At 38.4% G+C, this 21,913-nt stretch overlaps 1 protein-coding gene across 4 annotated transcripts in view; it reads left to right on the top strand.

The window, feature by feature from the left end:
* The window catches only part of cdk14 (cyclin-dependent kinase 14), a 257,244-nt gene that overhangs the window by 197,409 nt on the left and 37,922 nt on the right, over window positions 1-21,913 (top strand). For all 4 annotated transcript variants that reach the window (XM_037980343.1, XM_037980346.1, XM_037980345.1 and 1 more), the window contains one exon: window positions 2,647-2,797. In XM_037980343.1, the coding sequence (XP_037836271.1) occupies window positions 2,647-2,762 (116 nt within the window). In that variant the 3' untranslated portion in view covers window positions 2,763-2,797. The remainder of the gene's footprint in view (window positions 1-2,646; window positions 2,798-21,913) is intronic.

Below are 21,913 nucleotides of genomic sequence, written 5' to 3'. Positions count from 1 at the left end.
AGGGGAATTTGGAGTGTTAAAAACTTGAGGTGTCTGAGTCAGACATTGTGTTACAGATTTAGTACATCCTGGCTTTGTCTCTTTTGTCTCCGCTTTATTCAGCTCTGCTTTACATTAACCCTGTACTCTCTTCCTTTGTCTGATTACTGTCCTGCTCTGACAATCACAATGCTTTGCAGTCAGCAGTAAATGGTTTCACATTTTCAGTTTGCCTTTGTTATCTCCTTGTTTCACTCTTATCAGCATTTTTTTTAGAATCTCCAGCTGGGAAAGATTAAAACTTCCACCTTCTGGAAAGTCTCCATCACACCATAATTTGCATTGTTTCACTGAACCCGGTTATTTTTTACTCATAAAGAGAGCATTTGGCTGCTTATGCATGATGATTCAAGGTCTATCCGTCTCACAGATGCAGCTTTGGTCTGACTGCTGCCCATGTTTTGTTTTGTTTTTTCACAACAAAAGAAAGGAAAAAACACACTTAGAAGATAACTAATCACAAATAAGTCAAACTTGTGTCTTTGCACTGAAGTTGTGTTCTGCGTGCATCAACTATGCATCAGGACAGAATAAAACTAACTAGAAGTCTCAAACTGCCATGCATCACCAAAATGCTTCAACTATGTAACAGGAAATGTATAAACAAGTTCAAGAATTAATTCAGTCCCTAGCCTCAGACTAAAGCTGCATTAGTTTTGACATGTCTCCCACCCTGAAACCCAAGTGACATTTCTCACAAAACATAAATGATTTGATTGACAAAGCAAAGAAGAAACCCACAAAAATGCAAGTCTCTCACCTAAGATTTCCCTTGTTGATGCTCATGATTCCAGCGGTGATCCACTATACCACTAAGTCAGCATCTGCCTTCTCACCCTGTTTTAGCAGAGAAGGACTTAATGCTACAGCTCTGTAGACTGTCTGGTGTCAGCTGCAAACACAGAATCACTCAAGGAATCCTGCCAGCAACACCTCAATTGTCTTGGAAAGAATTAAACACTTTTCTATGGAAGATAATAAAGTGAGAAACCCAAGTTGTAGTTTTGTGGAGTTTTATATTACAAAGAAACCTTAAAGGGACATCTGTAACCATCAGTGTTGATTAACAGAGGGCTGAAGCCATAAGACATCTGTGGAGCTTTAATCTCTCGTTAAAGGAGTTTATCTGTAACAAAGTCAAAACACTGGCATCAATTTACAGTAAATGGAGCACAAGAACTGGCTGAGAAAAGAAATCTATCTTCAAGATAAAATACCCTCTCTATGAGTCAAAATGACATGACCTTTTCCTCAATCCAGAAGAGGACAAGAAGAGGGCAAGACTCAGCTGTGCACCACTTCACTACAATACACTACACTCTTTTGAAGACCAAAGTGTTCATATTTTGGAGAGACAGATTGTTTCAGCCCGGGGACGAAGGAAGCCATTTACATCAAATGATGAAAAAACAATTTTAAACAAAGGAGGAGGTCTCAGATTTCTGCTCTCTAAAATGTACAATGGAGCGTTAAGCCTGATACTCAACCAGTTTTAATCTAAGTCACTCTCCATTGTGAGGGGAGTTTAATCTGCATTTGAATTTAGCTTACACAACAGAACATCTCATGCAGTTTAAAAGCTTGGAACTCCACACCCCCCAGCACTGAACTAAAAAAGCTCCTCAGATGAGGAGTGAAACATCTTAAATTGCAGAACTGAAGTCCAGTTGATTTGTGTTTTGAACTCCTCTCTGTAATAGAAAAAAACACAATTTTTTCAGAATAATTATGGAATACCACATGAATGGTCCTTCAAAAACACATTTAAATAAACCCTTTCTTATGTCAGGAATATTATATCACTGAAAAAAGTTTCACATCAGAACATGTTCAATTAAAGGCCTACCATTCCTTGAAGGAATACATATCGCCCACCACCTTTAGTTGTAGTCTTAATTCATATCAGTTTAATTTGTTTTTATCAAACCTTAAAAACCGCGTCATGCCTGACCTCGTACGATTTCATGAGATGTCACACTTGGTCTGTTAATGTCTCAAATTTTAGCTCAATATCTGTAGAACTGATTGTGTTATAGTCATTTTTGTGCTGACCAATGTTGTTTAGTTGTGGGGGTCATAATAAAATGAATTGTCCCCCAAAATAACTAATGTGTAGGTATCCATGCAATAATTATTTTATGAAAGTTTCATTTGAATCCATTTTGCTAACAGACAAACAGGGTGGACCCAACAGTTAATGGTAAAGTTCAAAGTGAAGATCTTGCACAATGAGGAGCACTGTGTTGTAAAAGACTTTTACTACAATCATAGATTTTAGCCTATATATTTAAAACTGATTGCATTATAGCCAATTGTGTGTTTTCTAGTCAGTTGGCTGTGAATTGGGGTGGATCCAAAAGGTAATCCATTGTGGATGTCTCTCCAATTATTATTTCTTGAAAGTTTCACTGAAATCCACCCAGTTGTTCCTGATATATTTAGGTAGCAAACACACGCACAGACACGGGCAAAACCATTATCATCTGCCTTTTGGCAGTGGACGATAAATATCCAGATAATATTAAGAGTCTCTATCTTTAAAAACCTCCCATGGAAATGTTCTTCCTGTCATACTTGTAATGTTGCTGCATTTTGTTCGCCCTGCAGTGTCTTCTATCTTCACCGTACCAAATGTCAAGCTGCAGACGGAGAGCGGCGACAGCATCCAGGTGTGTTCGCGAAAAAACAGCCATGGAAAGGCTTCTTCTGGCAGCAAACACTGACCTGAGGCAGCATCCTGCACACAACTGCCTGACAGGTATGTGCTCATTAACATGTAGGAGACACACACAGGAACCTGCTGCAGTTAAACATGAAACACGTGCAGAAGAAACCTGAGGTGAAACCTAAATGATGTGAACAGGAGGCAGCAAACAGCTTGTTTACTGCAGACTGAAGCTGTGGTTCTTAGCAGCAGCCACATTAGGAAAAATATTTGTGTCAATTCTTCAGTTTTTTTTTTTTTTCATATTCATTTCAACATTTTACCCCATAGAAGAGAAGTGTATGTTATAGCTTTGAATGTGAAATGTGTGAATGTCAAAACCTTGTGGAAAAGAACAGATCACCAGTTCTCACTTGAAGGCTAAAGCATGCTAAGAAGTGAGATTTTGGGGGAATTTCCTAGGTTCTTAAGCTCAAAACACAGTGGTGCTGCGGTGCATTATAGTCATGATGAACCTTTTTCTAAGCTGCATCAAGAACCAGACCACAGAGGTCGTAATGTTCGATCACCATAGTGTTGCTAACTGTTAAAACCCTGAAAAAATAAGGAAATGTCCTGTGTTTAAAAGTAAAATGTTGATATGGAATTATTCTTAAGAGCTAGTGCAAATCCATTGCTGACAAAGCTATTGTCAGCAATAGCAGTCCTGTAGGTTGTGCAGGTGCAGGCATTGTAGGGCTAATTGGTAATATAGGGTAATATGGGGCTCATCAGCAGTCAGTTTGACAGGTGATGCAGCAGTTCTGCTGTTCCTGGTAGGATACATCATTACGTCTTCAAAATCATCTTTCAGTTCCAGCTTCTTAACAGAACGCATTGACCAGGCCATGTGGTTTTTATAACGGCTTGGCTTGAAATGGCTGCTGCAGATCTTTGATGAAGAAATCTGGCCATTCCAGTCCCTGTTTCTTTTCATAAACCACTTTTATGCATTTACTGTTGCTAGATTGTTCAGAAACTGCTGGAGTGTTGTCAAATATGGCTCAGATGTTTCACTGCATCTGTACAAAACACAAGTAAACACCAGTAAATGACAAATTTAAATAAAAATGCGAATAAAGAGGAAAAACTACCATTAAAAGTACAAATGGACATACTCAAAAGTACTCTGTGATGTCAACTGAAGGTTTGCATACTTGGTCTACTCATAAAACTTTTATCAAGATGAAATAATTTATAGGAAAATGGCAAAACAAACAGAATCACTGACTGTGGCATGTTGTTGGAAGGGTGACAGTAACCTTAACCTTACCTTGTCCGGTAACGTGAAACTTCTGCACAGACTCACAAATTTATTAAAATCACCTGAAAGCCTTCCATTGAGTAATTTATGATGGGAATGTGAGTTGTGCACCTACAATTTTATTCTGTTGTAAAAGAAATTTAAAAAAAAACAGAGGCTGAGGTTGAACCACCTCAAATGACTCCTTCCGATGAGGAGGAGAAATGGCTCTACTCCGAGCTTCCTCTGTACCACCTGCTTCTAGCCTTAGCTCATCCACCAAACAAAGGAAGCTCATTTCAGCCACTTGTATCCAGGACCTAGTTCTTTGGGTCATGACCATAGGTGAGGGTTAGAGCAGTAAATTGATAGTTTTGGCTTTTCGGGTCAACTTTTTCTTCATCGTTACAGACCAAAGCAATGCTCGTATTACTGCTGACAACACCCCAGTCCATTAATTCATCACCTGAGCGTGACATCTTGTGATGTCATACAATATCGCACATAACATTACTTTCAATGTTTGACCAAAATGACAAAAACTTTCAATCATTTATCTCAACATCTTAGTCTAAAACTCAGGCATGGAAGGTGGTGGATGATGTGCATTCCTGGAAGAATTGCTAGGCCTTTAATTAAATATATATTTACACATATGAACAATTAACAGGAACAAATACAATCTAAATGAAAAGTGATGTGTTGTGAAGCAAATACAACAGGTTGATGGTAATGTTCATATTCAGTTTTTCTTTCCTCAATCTGACTGACACCATGACTCAGGTCAGGAGATGTTTGCTGTCTGCACAGCAGCAGAATCCACTCAGAGATGGAGGAATGGCTTTGAGTGAGCAGGGTGTCCCTTTCTTTAGCAACGGGGCTTTCTTTCTTTCACAGCTAAGATAAAGCACTGCTATTTGCATGTAATAAGAGGTGCAGAGGCCAGCCTGGGAATAATGGTTGGGTTAATGATAAATGTGCAGCAGGATCGGACACAACACGGGGCCATGGACCAGATTATACATGTAATCACTGACAGGTGCAAAAACACATCAACTCTACAGACAGTCACATATCATTTGTTGTTACTTTTGCAAAATATATGTCTTATGGTCACTGTGTGTGTGTGTGTGGGTGTGTGTGTGTGATCGGTGGAAGTCACCCCACTGAGAGCGCTGTGTCCTCTCAGCTGCTGCATTTACATTAAAATCAGCCTCTTTGTCCGAGCCCATCCTGAAAGCCGACAGGCTGGCAGAGCTGCAGCGATAGCTAATCCCTCTGCACACGTTAATTCTCATTAATACACTGACAAATTACAGCACATACACATGCACACACACTAACTGATGAACAGATTTAAACTGGGTTTTCCTCCAATCATTAACACACATTTGGAAATCTAAAATCTTAAACAAAAATACCAAACATTTATATGATGCATCAGTGTTTTTCTCTGGCCCATTGGACAAAGATGTCTGCTGGTTTCAGTTCAAGACAAGTGGAACACTCCATTTACTTTTGTCTTTATTGATAATAAAAATCAAGCAAGAAACACAAACACAAGTTCAATTAAGTTCAATTTAATCAATTTTATTGTATTTGGGAAACACAGAAAGATAATTTAAAAGAAATTGCTCCTCTTCAGGTCTTAAAATGAGTAAATTACTACCTGAAATGAGTAACATAATAATATACATGATATTTATAGAACAAAAACTGAACCAAACAGCTGAAACAGTAAAAATAAACTGCATCCAGCAGCTTGTAGAACATCCTTTAGCAGCAATAACTTTCAGTAGTGATTTTCTGTAGATTGATTATTGATTTTCAGTCTCTTACATAATTGTAGGGAAGTTTTGGCCCACTGTTATTTACAACATTGCTTCAGGTCATTAAGGTTTGCAGACATCTGCTCAGATCTCTGAAGGTCCCACCATAGCATTTCAATCAGTTTGAGGTCTGGACTGGATTATTTCAGCGCTTCGATTCTTTTCTTTTCCAGCTGTTCTTTTGTAAATTAGCTCCTGTATTTTGGGATTTTTGTCTTGTTGCATCATGACCCAGTTTGGTCCAACCTCCAGCTGTCAGACAGAAGCCCTAACATTTGACTCTAGAATCTACAGAGGAGTTTATGGTCGACTCTGCAAAGAGCCCGAAACATCATACCTCCACCGCCATTCTGACAGTTGGTTTGACGTGTTTCTGCTGATATACTGTGTTTGGTTTTCTCCAAACATGGAGCTGTGCTGCATTATGGGTAAACCTCCCTACTTTGGTCTTCTATGTTTAAAGGACAATGTTCCAGAAGTCTGTGGTTCATTCAGATGAAACTACAAACCCAAGTCATGCTGCCATGTTGTTTTTTGAGAGAAGAGGTTTTCTCCTGCAACCCTTCCAAACAAGCCATACTTGTTCTGTGTTTTTAAATCCTCCTGTCATGACCTTTAACCTTTAACCTGCTAACTGACCTCTGTAGAGTCTGAGATGGAACTCTTGGGTTTTTTTGTCATTTTCTGAGCATTGCACAGTTTGAACTCTGCTGCCAATCTTTTTAGAAGCTGTTTCAGTCTTAAATGTTTTACTTAAAAATAAAAAAAATAATGACATGTAATGTAATGTGCAGTTTTCACCCAAGGTTGTAGTTTTTCAGAATGAAAGAAGTTTTTTATTGTTTTTTTCTAATACTCATAAAAAATGTCCTTTATAAACAAAACTGTTGATATGTAGGCTGCCTAACTGCCTAATTATTAACATTTAAGATATATGTTAATATTTATATATTCATACATTACTCGTTTCATGCAGTCTTTACTTAAAATTTTAGCATTACCTTTGACTCAACCCTGTTTGTCTTTTAGCAAAATGTCATGAACCACTGGACAAATGTTAATAACATTTTTAGAATATAATCATTGGAAATACATCTACAACTGATTAACTTTTGGAGTAAATCCAATTCAAGATATCTGCTAATTAGCAAACAGAAAATAGCTATAACTCTTTAAGTCAATAACTGTTAAATTTAAACTTTGAGGTGGTAGTATCTGACAGTCAGTTAAAACACATACTCTGAACCTTACATGTTGCTGTAACAAAAGATTGTGCACCATGTTATTTTTAAGTCTTGATCAAAAAGGCTACAACTTCGTCATTTCTCAACATAGGATAGCAGCAGGTGATATGCATTTCTTTAGGGAATGCTAGGCCTTTATTTATCTTTCATTACTAATTTTATTACAATGCCCAGATGATTTAAGACAAGAAAGCATGTTAGGATTTACTTAGAAATGCATCCAAAATTAAATGTAATTTGCAGTTGATAAAGTGTGAGCCTGTTGCTGCCAGTTTGCTGGGAAAAATCCTAGGTGAGGGAGATGAGGAGAATGGAGATGAGCAGAGTGGGGAAAGGGAGATGAAGAACAGATGGAAGCAAAGGCTTGCAGGAGTGGGGCAGGATTTCTCTTTTTGTTGAGGCAACGTTGTATTATTTATAGGAGGTGGTGGTGGCAGGCCGCTTCAGACGGAGCAGAGCAAAGACAGCATACACCCCCCCTCTCTCTTGTCTCTCTTTTGTGGGTCTATTCCCAGTGGGCAGGCTTTGTGCCGGCTGGATGGCTGCCTTTGAGGAAACCTGGGCAGCTATTGAGCAAAGAGTGAAGGCTGGACCCGACCAGTCAGCGCTGAGACACAGCAACACTACAGCACCACAATGTCTGTCACCACTGTGGCCAGAGAGCAGAAGAAAAAGGGGGAGAAAGAGTGACAGAAGATGGAGACAAGTGGGTGTGTTTGATTTTAGCAGGAAGGGATGAAATAAAGAGTGTTTTGTGGGGGGAGAAGAGTAACACAGAAAGAGATAGGAGTGGACATTTAATGGAGGCGGGACGGAGAAGAAAGCAGAGAGGGTCTCCTTTACAGTACTTCACTGCATTGATCCATGTTTATTCATGACTCTACATTATTCACAAGATTAGCTGATGCAACTTGGCTGCTGGGTAAGGCAACGGCTTGCTCCACCAATCCTGCAGGTGACCGCAGAATTCAGCCACAACAAGAGAGAGACACTTTCAGAGTTTCACCACACTCAACTATAGACTGAGAGCTGAAGGTCTATGAAACATTTATCCAGCTAAAGCTAAAGCGTCACAAGACATGAAATCAGCAGCACAGTTCACTAATTCAAACAACCATGTAATAACTTTTATTTTGAAAGTTAGCATGGTTGGGCGATCGTACAAATAAATCAACAATCTGGTATTTTTTTTACTTTATTTCAGCAAGTTTAAATTTCCCTTTCATTGAGTTTTGACATATGAAAACTGTGCACAATTCTAATAAAACTTGGACATGCTGTAATACACTCAGATTATGCACAATCCACCTCATCCACTTCCAGCAGCAATGTCTGAAATGTTCTGTCAGGTCCCACAGCCACACAGGTGTGGGACACCACTGTGGTTTTACTGCTTGACTAAGGCCTGGACCATTTATTTATTTAAATTAGCAACAATTTAATTTTGTCATAATCAAAATGACAAAAATATAGTTTAATAACAACCTGATGTTGTAAGAAATATTTGTACTAAAAAGTACTCACAGGAATCACGTTTATTGTAACAGTACCTGACAAAGTAAAGAGCTTAAAAAAAGTTGTCACGTTGATGTTGGTTTAAATTACTTCTTAAAGGGTCAGTCCAGTCAACTTTGAATTTCTGTTTATTAGTTATCAATAGTTAGTACCTTATCAGTTGTGATATCAGTCATATAGCACAAAGTAAGGAGAAAAAGGCAAAAGTCTTTGTCCAGCCTAGGATAATAGCTAGCCAAATGAGTGCCAGTTTTTTTATTATTATTTTTTATTTCTCAGGCTTTTTAAAAAACTCTTTCTCAAAAACAACATACTGGTTTGAAAGAGTCCTACATTAGCTAATATTAAACCTCTACACTTTTGTATGACACAGTTTGTTTAGTTTGTCACTGTTTTCTCAACTAAACAATGGCCATGTTACTGGGTGAGTGTATGTGTGTGTGTGTGTGTGTGTGTGTGTGTGTGGAGCATAGATAAACTTCATTTATACTGATGGTGCTGAGGCTGCTCAATGTATCAGTCCACCTAGAGTAATCGGGTATATTTCACTAGACGTTCTGATCAGGTGGATTGATAAGTTAAAATAAGTTCTGTAGTGGAATTAATGAACTGGACCTCAGATTGGTTCAACAAAAGTACTGCATGTGTTTTTGTAGTTAATACAATAAAAGTGCATCCATAACCATCAGATCCAATAATATTAGGCTAATAACAAATCAAACAGATGCAGTCAGGTTCGGGAGCACAGTGGGGTTCACATCCTCTGACTGAAGTTTTGAAAGATGACTTTTTCAACTCTTTTCTGTCAATACACTTGGCACTGTATTTTCTGCATTTACACTTTCATATCAAAATTAAGGAAAAAAAAAACTTCTTTTTTTCTTACATTCTTATTTCTTCTGGTTATAAAGTTTGAAGATAAAATATTTACAACCAAAAGACTGGTATATCTATTTCTTTTTCAAATTTAATCAGAAGCTAGCACTTAGATTACGTTCACTGAACACTGATGTTGTGAAGTCCTGTTTTTTGAGCTTCTACTGGTCACCTGGCTGTGTTTCAGCTGTTTTACTCTGTGTGTGTGTGTGTGTGTGTGTGTGTGCTTAGGCCGGCAACAGGACGGTTCGACCCTGAAACATCACAGTGTTGCTTTGAAGATAACAGCTACAGGCAAAACTACACTGCACTGTCCACAATGTAGAGCTGCCAGCTATTTATCAAAGTCACACACACTCACACACACACACACAGCCTGAGGAATGATCACAGTCACTATGCTTTATTTTCAGGAAGAGATACAATGTGGAAAAGCTTCATGCAGACATTTCTCTTGAAAGTAAAAGCTGGATTTGTCCCCCTGGCGTAATTCTACACTGACGTCTTCCTACTAAAGCTGTCACTGTCCAACTCTTACAAAGTCAACAGGACAGAAAAAGAATATTTTTGGCTCTGTTGTGGGAAGAAACAGATTTGTGCAGTCCACAAAACGACCTGTCAGAAAGTTTTTCTTGGTAGAGGACAAAGTGATTTAAAGTCTATCCCTGCTGTGAGCCTAAGGGAGGGAAATGGAAGGTGGAAGGAAGGAAGGATAACCGGAGGCATAGCCCTGAGAAACAGAGAGCCTTCAGTAAAATCAGCTGGTCTTACCTTCACACTGCCTCTTAGAACGACTCTCCTTCAGATGTTACACTTTACTTCATTGTGTCCTTACCGATAATTACAGCAAAGGTTCTGGATATTTACTGCTCCTCTGAGGTCAAAGTGATGCTTACCTCTGTCCTCTGTTAGCTGTATAGTGACCATGAGGTCGTAAGTGAGTGAACAATTAAACATTTCAAACACAGTCATTATTATTTTTTCTAACAACGTCATGATGATTATTGCTTGCAGATAACACAGAGAGCACAAAGTTGATAATTATTGCTATGAAAAGTAAATCAAATACTGAAAGAATACTGCTAAAGTTCATTATGTCTGTGTCACAAGGTTTATTGCTACAGGACATGTTTGGACTGAAGGGAGTGGGTCATTGACCTGCCTATGGAGTATCAGTGTTGACTTTTGGGGCTTGTTCAGACTTCCTTGCTAAAATCTGTCCTGAGTTATCAGATTGCATTCAGATAGCTCTAAATGCAGATCTGAACCTGCCTCATTGTGTATTAAAAACGTTTTCCCTCAAACCACCTTCAGCTGTGATCTGGACCCCTTTTATCTACATATGTTTGGTAGTCTGAACACAATCCGTCCTGATCCTTGATGTAGAACCTCCTACTGAACTGATGGGACCCAACACAAGCAGTGGAGTTATTATCTGGAGGTGGAAAAAAACTGCTTTGCTGCACTCTGATTAAACATTATAAACAGAAGATATATGTCAGGTTGTCATAGTAAATGAGAAATGGTTTCAATTAACTTACCTTGTAAAATAAAGGTTAATAATAATTTTAGTTTATTTGTTTTGGGGACGTTTTGGGTTAAAAGTTTTAAATGAACTGTTTATCAAAATCCTTTTTAATTAAAATGTTTGTTTTGTCAAGAGTCTATTGACCAGTGACTCAACAAGAGACTCAATATAGTCATCAGTGTTCTGTGTCAGTGTCAGGACAACAGTCTGAGCAGATGTTATGTTGTTATATTTACTTAATTAAACACGGCTGTGATATTAGGTTCATAGTAAGGATATGCAGAAAACAGCTGCCGGCTTTCAGCGCATCATGTTTCACTGCAGTGGATGTTTACGAGTTAAAATCTTCAGTTTTTGCTCTGTGAAATCACTAATCATTACATGTTTTGAGTATCTGATCTCACCTGATCACTTGCAGTTAGATGCCCCAAAACGGATGCAAACAGATACAAAGTGCGAGGTCTGAACAGCCCCTAAGAGTGCCTTGAGCTGAAAGTGTAACTCCTAAAAGCAGACTGTTCTCGAGGACTCAAACTCTCAGGACTCTCTGTACATCAGCTCTGACTGTGTGTTGCATCATCACAGAAAAATCCAGTCTATTTCGGTCTCAGATACAACTTCATGCACATTAGCTCTTGGTAGTTTTTCAGAAGTTTATTCTTTGTTTGCAAACCACAGAGCAGGACTGCACTTCCAGTAAAGTGGTGTTTCAGAAGTAGCTGTTCTGCATACGGATTAAAGAAGTGATGGTGGTAACACTAATTCTTTGTCTCATCTGAGTTACCTATGAAGCTTTTGTGTTAGGATTAACATTTGTAGAGAAGCAAATTCTTTAAAATCATAAAAAAACTTTTTTTTTTTAATTCTCTGCCTTAGTCTGTCTGCAGACTTGATTGACAGGTCGGGGAACTGAATATGATGAAGAGAGCATTATATCAGTCAGAGGAGAGGAAGAGGACACTTATTTTTAACTCTTACTTCTATTAGCTCCCTTCTTACATCTGTTGCAACAGCAAGTGGAAAGAAATGTTTCACATACGTGCCCAAAGTCAGATTTGCATACAAGTATCCCATATTTCTTTATGTGAATGTGCACAAACATGATGAGTCTTGGATGTTCATACACTCATACACAGCTATCCTAACAGCAGTAGTCGTTAGGACATTTATACATGAGCCTGTAGAACGAGTACAGAATACACAATAATGAACAGGATAAGCTACTATTTAAAATCTTTCCTCTCTGTTTATTCAGACAAGAATCTACATGATGTAATCATCTGTAGGAAGACCTAATGGTGTGGGTACAACCAAATCTACTAAATGTTCACCATTTATTCTTAACATCATGGCTATCTGCCTGAAACTGAAAAGGTCCCCAGTTTTAGATCCATTTGCCAGGAGCACAACCTTTAGATCCTGGAGGTGCAGGTTCTGTGAATTCATTTACTTAAAAGGGAACCGTGCACATTAATGAACAATGTTTAACCATGTGAATGTACCAGATTTAGCAATGGTGGCTAGTTTTTCTTTGTAGTCCCAGGCAGGCTGATGGTAAAACACAGAAAAAAGGAATAAGATGAAGTAAAATACACAAACAAACAAAATTCTTACAGCACACATGCACTACTAAGATCATAAAAGTATATATAAAATAGAAATACAATGAAGGAAGTAAAGAAAAAAGGCATACACATACACAGGTTAAGTAGAAGACTCTTAAAGTTGGTGGTAAACTGTTCTAATATTTACAACCTTTGACTGATAACTCAGTTTTGCCAAATTCTGTACTTGTTCTGGCACTTCACATCACCTCAATTCCACTTCCAGTTCTCTGGTTGATAGAATTGTTGTCCTTGGACTCGTGTGCTCAGTTGGATTAAGATCTGTAGGATTTGGAGGCCAAGTCAACACCTCAAACTTGTCTTGTTCCCTGTTGGTATTGGAAGCGTCTTTGATTCTACAGCTCCACACAACAAACTGTGATGTTCTGTGGGTTCTGACGGCTTTCTATTCATTATTTCATTCATTTATTCATCAAACTGAGCTACAGCAGCTTGTTTATTGGATCAAACATTATATACAAGTCCTCGCCTCACCACCCACATCCATCACTGAGCCTTGTCTCCCCTGCTTCTGTTTTTCCTGCTTTGCTGTGTTATGCACATGTTCTGACCAAGTTCTAAAGCCATGACTTTTTAGCTTTTGTCAAAGTCACCTTGTCCTTCTTCCAGAAGTCATGATCTGTGCCAGTGTGTTATGTGTATTCACATAATACTGAACACTTATACTGATATTTATTGCACACTAGCTGATAATGCTTTTGCTTGTGTTTGTTCATATGTGCACGTGTTCATTAGCATAATATCTAATAATGGATATTATGATTGGATGAATTGTAATAAAACTTTTAGAAAGTAATCACATTATGTACACTATAACAGATTAACTTTTGGAATCAACACAGTTCAACACAGCTATAATAACTAATCAACCTGAGGAGTCACAAAAATTATTATATCTAACATTTGGTGTGGTAGTAGCTGAGAGTCATTCACAACAGATATTTTGAACAGTACATATTAAACAATATCTTTTCTTAAAACATTGGCATTCACTGTTAAAGTCAACCCTGCTGTTTTGTTTGTTAAAAGGCAAAATATCTGCAGTCCTGGATGAATTTTGATGAAACATTCAGAAAGTAATCACTGGATGTACATCTACAGCTGATTACGTTTTAGAGACAGCCCAATTTAATATGGCTGCCACAGCTAGTCAACCTTAGTAAAGACAAAAATGGCTGTTATTCAGTCAATTTTTAAGATATTAAGCAAAAAAATTTTTCCAAATGTAAAAGAAGAACCAAACCGTTTCTCAGTCGCTTCAATCTCCCTCTCCTTCTTTTACTTCTGCCATATGGCTTTCTCTAATGAGTGTTGCACATGTACCGACTTCCTTTTTTGCTTCTCCAAAAAGACAAGAAACCATGTTTTCTTCCTATATTGTGCAGCCAGCAGCTCTTCCACAGCAGCAGATCTGCAGCTTCTCATCTCAGCTGAGAGTTAACGTCAAACGAAGCATGCTAATGAGCTTTACTTTGTTTCTGTGCCATTAAAAACACTGGAGGGGGGGAGTGATTTGAGTTTATATTGACAGAGACAATGTCCAGTTTCCTACACACATACTTATTTATTTCTATTAAAATATCTACCTCTGACTGCAGTGACACAATTAAAGAAGAATGATTTATTTTTCTTGAGGATATTTAGTTGATTTACTTTTCCAGAGAAGCTGCAAACATGCACACTTCACAGATAAAGTAATTAATCACCTACTGCTTTAGGAACACATCAATGTCTTATCTTTCAGATTGCATAAACTAAAAAGCATGGATCTTGAAAAGTATCACATTATACAAGCACTGTATCAGATGAGATATAACCAGCTGTCAGGAAATATACAGTATATAGTTTGCTGGTCCCGAGGACGGGTAAAGTCTGAGAGGAAATTAGTGTTGTAACGCATAAACAAGACAAAAATTACACATTTTGTGTTTTTTTTAATCTGTGGAGTGAAACGCTGAAACACTTCTTCAGTCAAACTGCAAGAGTGTCTAAATATTGAACCAGTTTTTAAAAAGATTTAAAGTGTAAATCTCTAGCCCTAACTTTAAGTATTTACTCAAATTATATTTTCAGCTGTTTGTATATGAGTTTATATTTTTTATATTGGCACTAGGGTGAATGTATATTTGAAGCATAGGTAGAGCTATGCATTTATGTCTTACAGTTTGTTGTATAAAAATAACTGGACTTATTAGTTACAGAACAAAAATTATTTACTAGACTATGTTTGTGTGTATGTGTCAAATGACTCTTATGACTCTAGATTGTCAAGTTTTGTAGTCTTCTGTAAGCTCCACCAGAGTCAATCTGAGGAACTCACTAAACCATTTAATCAGTACTAAAGATAATAGCTTAGGGACCTAAGATGGTGGGCAAGTACACAGCAGGCAGGCAGGTAGAAATCCAACAAACTTTAATAAAGTAAAACAAAACCTTATAACAGGGCAACACAAGAACCAAAACACCAGAGTACAGTAGACACGGAGGACTGAAAACTGTAATGTGGAACTGACAATAACAAGTGAAACCAGGGGTATAGGGAGGGTGATTACTGAATGAGAGCAGCTGGGAAAATGAACCACAGGTTTACTGAGTGATTAAGCATGTGCTGAGGGAAACAATGACCACGGAAATACCTCCTGGCATAAACATACAGATGCTTCAAACTGGAAAGATTTGATCCATAAGATCTGATATTTTGATGGGAAAAGATTTCTTTAACTTCACAGCAGCACTCCAGCAGAATTTTCTGTAACCAATGAAAATTGTAAATAGAAGAATGGGACACATTTTAAAGGTCCTCCATCTAAAGCACGTGTCTAACTCTGTTCCTCTGGGGCCGCTCTCCTGCATGTTTTAGATGTGTTCTTGCTTTAAAACACCTGGTTTAAATGAATGACTTGTGGACATGCTGCTGGAGAACTTGATGATTTGGTGAGGAGGTGATTAAACCATTTGAATCAGGTGTGTTGGAGTAGAAAAACCTGAAACTTCCAGGACGGTAACCATCAAGGCCTGAAATTTGAAACTCCTGATTAAAAAGTTTTCTATTTCTTGCTACACTGCTTAAAAGACAAATTCACTGCAGAAAGAACAATGATACTGTTAGGAACTTAAATGAGGAAAAAACACAATGAAACATCATTTTTCTTACAACTGGAAACATTTAAAATACTGGCCTAAATTATTATTTTCTGATAAATTTAAAAGGGAACATATTCCATTCAGTTCACACACCCAGTCTGTGGAATCTGATTAATATGCAGGTGTTTTAGATTCCATGAGCTCGTTTCCCTCAGAGAAACTGTTTTTTCTGGCGTAGAGAGCCTCCTCACACAGACTACATTAGTCTGAGCATGATGCTCCTCCTGGTCCTGCTGATGATCTGTAATCCTTAGATGAACTCTTCTTTTAAAAAGGAGAATCGTCTGGAGGAAGTCCTGCTGGTTCTGACAGTAAAACATTTTCTTCACTGAACATTTGGCTGCTGGGGTCGACTGAACCAGCTGAGGAGTTTCTGTGTGTGTGGGTGTGTGCGTTGAACTGTTTTCAGCCTTCAAAAAGTTAAAAAGCTACCACTAAGTCTTGATCTAGTACTCATTTCTTTAGATTTTGCATTAATGAAGACAGATTTTCTTGTATCTTTTCTATCCACATATTTTACGTTTTTTTTATTTTATTTATTTATTTATTTTTAGCTGTTTGCTAAAATTAGGTTGTCCTTTTGTTTTGAAGCTCTTAAAAAAAATCTCAGTTTTTCTTATGTTAGTGTAGTTCAAAGTTCTGGTCCAGTGTGGTAATGATGCTGACATGACATAAAGGACTATTAGCCTGTTATTATTAATACTGTTCTGAACTTTCAGAAAGTTAGATTATGCAAAAAATAAATACATATACAGTTTGTTCAGAAATGATCAGATGTAAGTGATGTGATTTCAGCAGAAACTATTGCAGCTTTAAGAGCAGAGTCATGCTTTAACACCCCCACTGGCTGCTGGCTCCAGTGCATATCAGCGGATCAGGATCCAGAATCTATTTTCCCAGAATTCCTCTGTGAGCCGAGGCAGGAAGTCAGCAGGAGACTGACTCTATATGAACTGGACACGACTCACAAATTAAACTCCTACACTGGGGGGGAAGGGGGTGTCTGGATGCTCGCAGCACACTGCAGGCCTGTATGTGAGTGAAGTGCCTGCAAACACAGAGCCCAGTGTACAGGAGCCCCCACCGCAGTGAGGAGGAGGAGGAGGGATGGGGGGTAGCATTGACTGAGGGTCAGGGCATGAAAGAAAGGAGTGTTAAAAGTGAAGCAGCAGTTTAGAGAAACTTAAAGGAAATATTCGGATTAATAATCTGCTTTTGAAACTACTCCGAGTTGACCTGCTCCTTCAGTGAGATAAGTGAACCTAAACACAAGTTTATGAGTATTACAGCATATGTCTGTAAATAAAGGGCCTCTGCAGTCATGTTCAAAGTACCTTTCTGAAAACTTTGCTAGAATATATAGGAGATTTACTTTCTTTAATTATTTACTTTGCTTATAATAAAAGGTACCGAAATGTCTCTGCGTGTCTTTGCATTCAGATATTTCAGCCACTTTCTTATTTAATAAGCTATTAATTTTGTTATATCGTAATGACAGGTGCCAAAAGCAGTTTCAGGTTTGGTTTATTTTCAGAAGGAATATTTTCAGCTCTACAGAACTACAAGAAAGGAAAATAGAAAAAAAAAAAAACAGGTTTATTGAAGGACCTGACAAAATTACAATCAGAAATAGAGTAGGTGTATAGATCAAAGTAAACAATATTTTGCTAATACAAAATGTCTAACAAACACGGAAAAACAAGTGGAAGTGTATCCTGTTCACAGGGAAGCAGAATCTTCAGAAACCTGACAAAGAGTTTTGAAGGTGTCAATGGAAATGGATTTATGGTCTTAATTTCCGGAAAGCTGCAAAAAAAAGGTACAACCCCGATTCCAAAAGTTGTGTAAAATACAAAGAAAAACAGAATGCAATGATTTGCAAATATCATAAACCAATATTTTATTTACAGTGGAACAAAGTAAATATTTAAAATCATACTAAAGAGGAAAGGGACCATATTGCCTGTTATCTATAGCAATGTTTCCTGCATCCTGCATGTTTTAGATGTTTCTCTGCTTTGGCACACCTGATTTGAATGACTGAGTGATTAACAGGCTTCTGCAGACATTGAAGACCTGCTGAAGAGCAGGGAAACAATGAAAACATGCAGGACAGTGTTCCACAAGGACCAGGGTTGGGAACCACTGATCTAAAGTGTTCAAAAGCTTGCTTCTGTGATGGTATGGGGTGCATAAATGCCTATAGCATGGATACTGTACACACCTGGAAGGGCATCATCAATGGAGACAAGTATATACAGGTTTTAGAACAACATATGCTCCCAGACATCTTTTTCAGGGCAGGCCTTGCATATTTTAACAAGACAATTCTAAGCTGCATACTGCATCCATTACAGCAGCATGGCTTTGTAGTAGAAGAGTGCTTCAACTGGCCTGTCTGCAGTCCAGACCTCTCACCAATTGAAAAAAAATTGGCTTATTATAAAACAAAAAATCCTACAAAGAAAATCCAAGACTTGCTGAACAGCTAGAATCCTCCATCAGACCAGAATGGGGCAACATTATCCTCCAAAGCCTCCAGCAGCTGCTCTCCTCAGCTCCTAGACATTTACAGACTGCTGTGAAAAGGAAAAGAGGATGCTTCACAGTGGGAAATCTGACCCTGAGAGAACTTTTTTGAAATGTGTTGCTGCCACCAAAATTCAAATTTATCCTCTATGTTTACTATAAAATCAGTAAACATAAAATCAGATACACTTAGGTGTATACTATTGCCCCAGTCTAGTGAAACTATTCAACCTTGACTCTTGGTCAGAAGTTCACATAATTTGGAGATTATTTAGTTTTTGTTACTGTATCTTTCACACAGGTGAATGTACACATTTAAAAACTGAAGGCTTATACCTTCAACATGATGTGGAACCAGAAAGCTGTGTATAATGCTGTACTCTGGAGTCACACCAAAGATGGGCGTGTACATGGAATCATTTCAGATCAGGTTCATTATGTACAGATGGTCTTCATCTTGGCCACTGAATGTAACCTTAACTTTACTGAGCCAAAGCTCTGCTGGCTTGCTGGATGTTAAAGATGATGGAACTTTACTCAAATTTACAAACTTTAAAAGCATAATGAACATGTTTAGGATTTGTTTGAAAGTAAAAAAGACTCTCAGAAGCACAAACCCTCTTGTCCCATCTTGAGACTAAATACCATTTGAAAAACGAAAGGAAGATTTGACATTTTGACTGTTAAATGTGATTCTTTTGAAATGTGGTGGCAGGCTGTCAGCTAAGTTCTGGTTCAGAGACCTGCAGGACTGAAAGGCTTCAGTCAGGAAACTCAGTGAAGAAAGATTCCTGAACTGTGAGAAAAACACCATCAATTATATAAAAGAATTCAGGAAGTTTCTATGTAATTATACTAAAATACGTTAGGACACATAAAATTATTGCTTTTTTAAACTCTGGAATTGAATTCCAGAGAATTTTCATTGTTTTATGTTTACCAACCCCCCAACCCCCCTTAACACTCCCAGCATGCAGTCTTACAGATCCAGGAGCAGCTTCGGTGCTCGGGCTTATCACAGCTGTGCAGAAACTGTGGTTCTGGCTGCTACAACACAAGAACACAGCCGAGGCTGGCTCTGAGGAAGCTGCACATTTCCACCACCCCCCTACCCCCGTCAAAAAAAAAAAAATGATGGAGGTGGTGTGGTGGAGGAAGGAAGCAGACATCCTCCATTGTCATTGTGTACATTACTTTGTATGATTTTAAGTCTTATTCGTGCAGGTTTATTACCGGCACCTTTTGTACTGCAGCTTTTAAATTAGAGCTCTCAAACTAATTAAGGGTTGTGCACCTCAGAAGAGATGCCCCCCTGCTGTAATAAAGTAACTAAGTGTTACTCAAAGTATATTTTTAATTACTTACTTCTGTACTTACTTGAGATTTTTACACAACTAACTTTACTCATACTTGCGTAAAACTTAACCAGAGCATCTGTACTTTTACTTAAGTTCATTATTTTAAGTACTCTTTCCACCTCTGGTTGTGCATCTGGTTAAAAAACATTTTATTTTATGTATTTTTTCTTTTTTTATGAACCCTTTTCCTAAACTGTTGGCAGCATAAAGAAAATTGTGACAGCCAGAATCAGCAAATTCTGTTATGAAAAAAGTTTAAACCGGCCTCAACAGTGTTTTTTTTTTGTGTGTGTCTTTGTGTGTGAGTATTTATCACTCATCATCAACATGTGAAAGCAGAAAATAATTATTATTTGTTCTCATCTGTGTAGGTTTGTGTGTGTGTGTGTCTGTTACAAAAATATCTGACAAACCACTGGATGGAATTTAAAAAAACTTGCAAAGGTAAACATTTAATATAGATCTAAAACTGATTAACTTTTGGAGTCAACTTAATTCAAGATGGCTGCCACAGCCACTGACCTTAAAAACACAAATATGGCTGGGGTCCCGGGGGCTGCACTGGGTTCTGGTGAGCGTCCTCTCCCACTAGACCTCTCAGGAGGATGCCTCACCAGGGAGGATGGGTATATGCTCTTTCACCTTGATCCTTCTGGGTTCTGTCTCCCATGGTGTGTTGGGGGCTCTGTGGGGGGCTTCTCCTGCTTGGTGCTGGGCGGTTTCTCTGCCAGGGGCTGGTGCACGCGCCAGGCCGTTGGGGGACCGTTTTTTTTTTGTTCTTTTTTATGTTCTATATATATACAGTCAGTCTTTCTGTTACACATAGACCTACACACACACACCTTCATGCACAAAAAAACCCAAACAAATATGGTGATAATTCAGTGAATTTTACGGATATTGAGCTAAAATTTGGTGTGTTAGTAGCTGACATTCAGTCGCAACACATACTCCAAGTGTTACTCATTGCCCCAGATTTTTACTTACATCTTTAGCATTAACTATTGGTACGGTACCCTGGGGTTGCATGGTGGTGAAGTGGTTAGAGCTGTTGTCTCAAAGTAAGGTCACAAGATCACCTCTCGGCCTAAGGCCTTTGTGTTTGAATTTACATGTTCTCCTCATGCATGAGTGGGTTGTCTCCACATACTCCGATTTTCTCCCACAGACCAAAAACATGCATGTTAGGTTCATTGATAACTCTAAATTGTCCGTAGGTGTGATTGAGAGGGTGAATGGTTGTTTCCATGTGTGATGGACTTGCGACCTGTCCAGGGTGTACACCGCCTCTCACGCAGTGACTGATCGAGATGGGCACTAGCTCCCTGTAACCCAGAAAGAAAAAAGCAGGTAAAGACAATGAATAGATGGATATGTGGTGGCCTTCCCGTTTGTTTGTTAGGAAAATATCTGATAAACCACTGGACAGATTTTAATTAAACTTTCAGAAAGTAATCACTGGATGTACATCTACAACTGATTAACGTTTGGAGTCAATCCAATTCAAGACAGCTGCTGTAGCTAATTGACAATAGCCAGCACAAAATTGGCTCAGTCAATTTTACAGATATTCAGTTAAAATTAGACGTGGTAGTGACTGAGAGTGATGTTCAAGGTTTGACTAAAATGAGTACAACTTGTCATTCTCATTTATTTCTTAACTTAAAATGTCTTAGTCTAAAACTCTAACATGTTAGGTGATATGCATTCCTGAAAGGAATGCTTGACTTTAAAACCTGTAGTAGAAAATTAGAGAAGCACACTGGACCAAACTGTTAACACTGGAAAATGTTATCAGTCCTCTTGAGAAAGCTTCTGTTTGAACAAAAGGAACAAGAGTCAAAATTCATTCACCTCAGTGTTTAACTAAATTTTACAGACAAACAGTTTGTAGATACTGTATTTAGACATCACTGTGAGCAGAAATGGTAATAATCGGCTCACTTTTGGACAAAACAGACATACATGGGGTTTGAGCCTAATTATTGACTGCAGACACATCAGAGTTTGGTCTTAAGCTTCAGTGTCACAGAAGAGAATGTGAGTTTTTTCTGTTCAGAGCTGAATACAAGCTGACACCTCCCCACGGCCCTCTCTGGGTCTTCCCATGCCCTGGCCACTCTGTCCTGTAATGGGTTCACTCTCCCATGCAATCCTTTCACTCCTCAATGCTCCGAGTATCTCTTTAGCTGCCTTTCTCTCCGTGCGGTGGCCCTCCCCGTCTGCCCCTCCCTCTCTCTGTTCCTTCATGAGTGTGTCCATGACTATAGGATAAAGAG

This window comes from Kryptolebias marmoratus, linkage group LG16 (genome assembly GCF_001649575.2).
Source record: "Kryptolebias marmoratus isolate JLee-2015 linkage group LG16, ASM164957v2, whole genome shotgun sequence".
NCBI lineage: Eukaryota > Metazoa > Chordata > Actinopteri > Cyprinodontiformes > Rivulidae > Kryptolebias > Kryptolebias marmoratus.
This window is presented reverse-complemented; position numbering and strand designations above follow the sequence as displayed.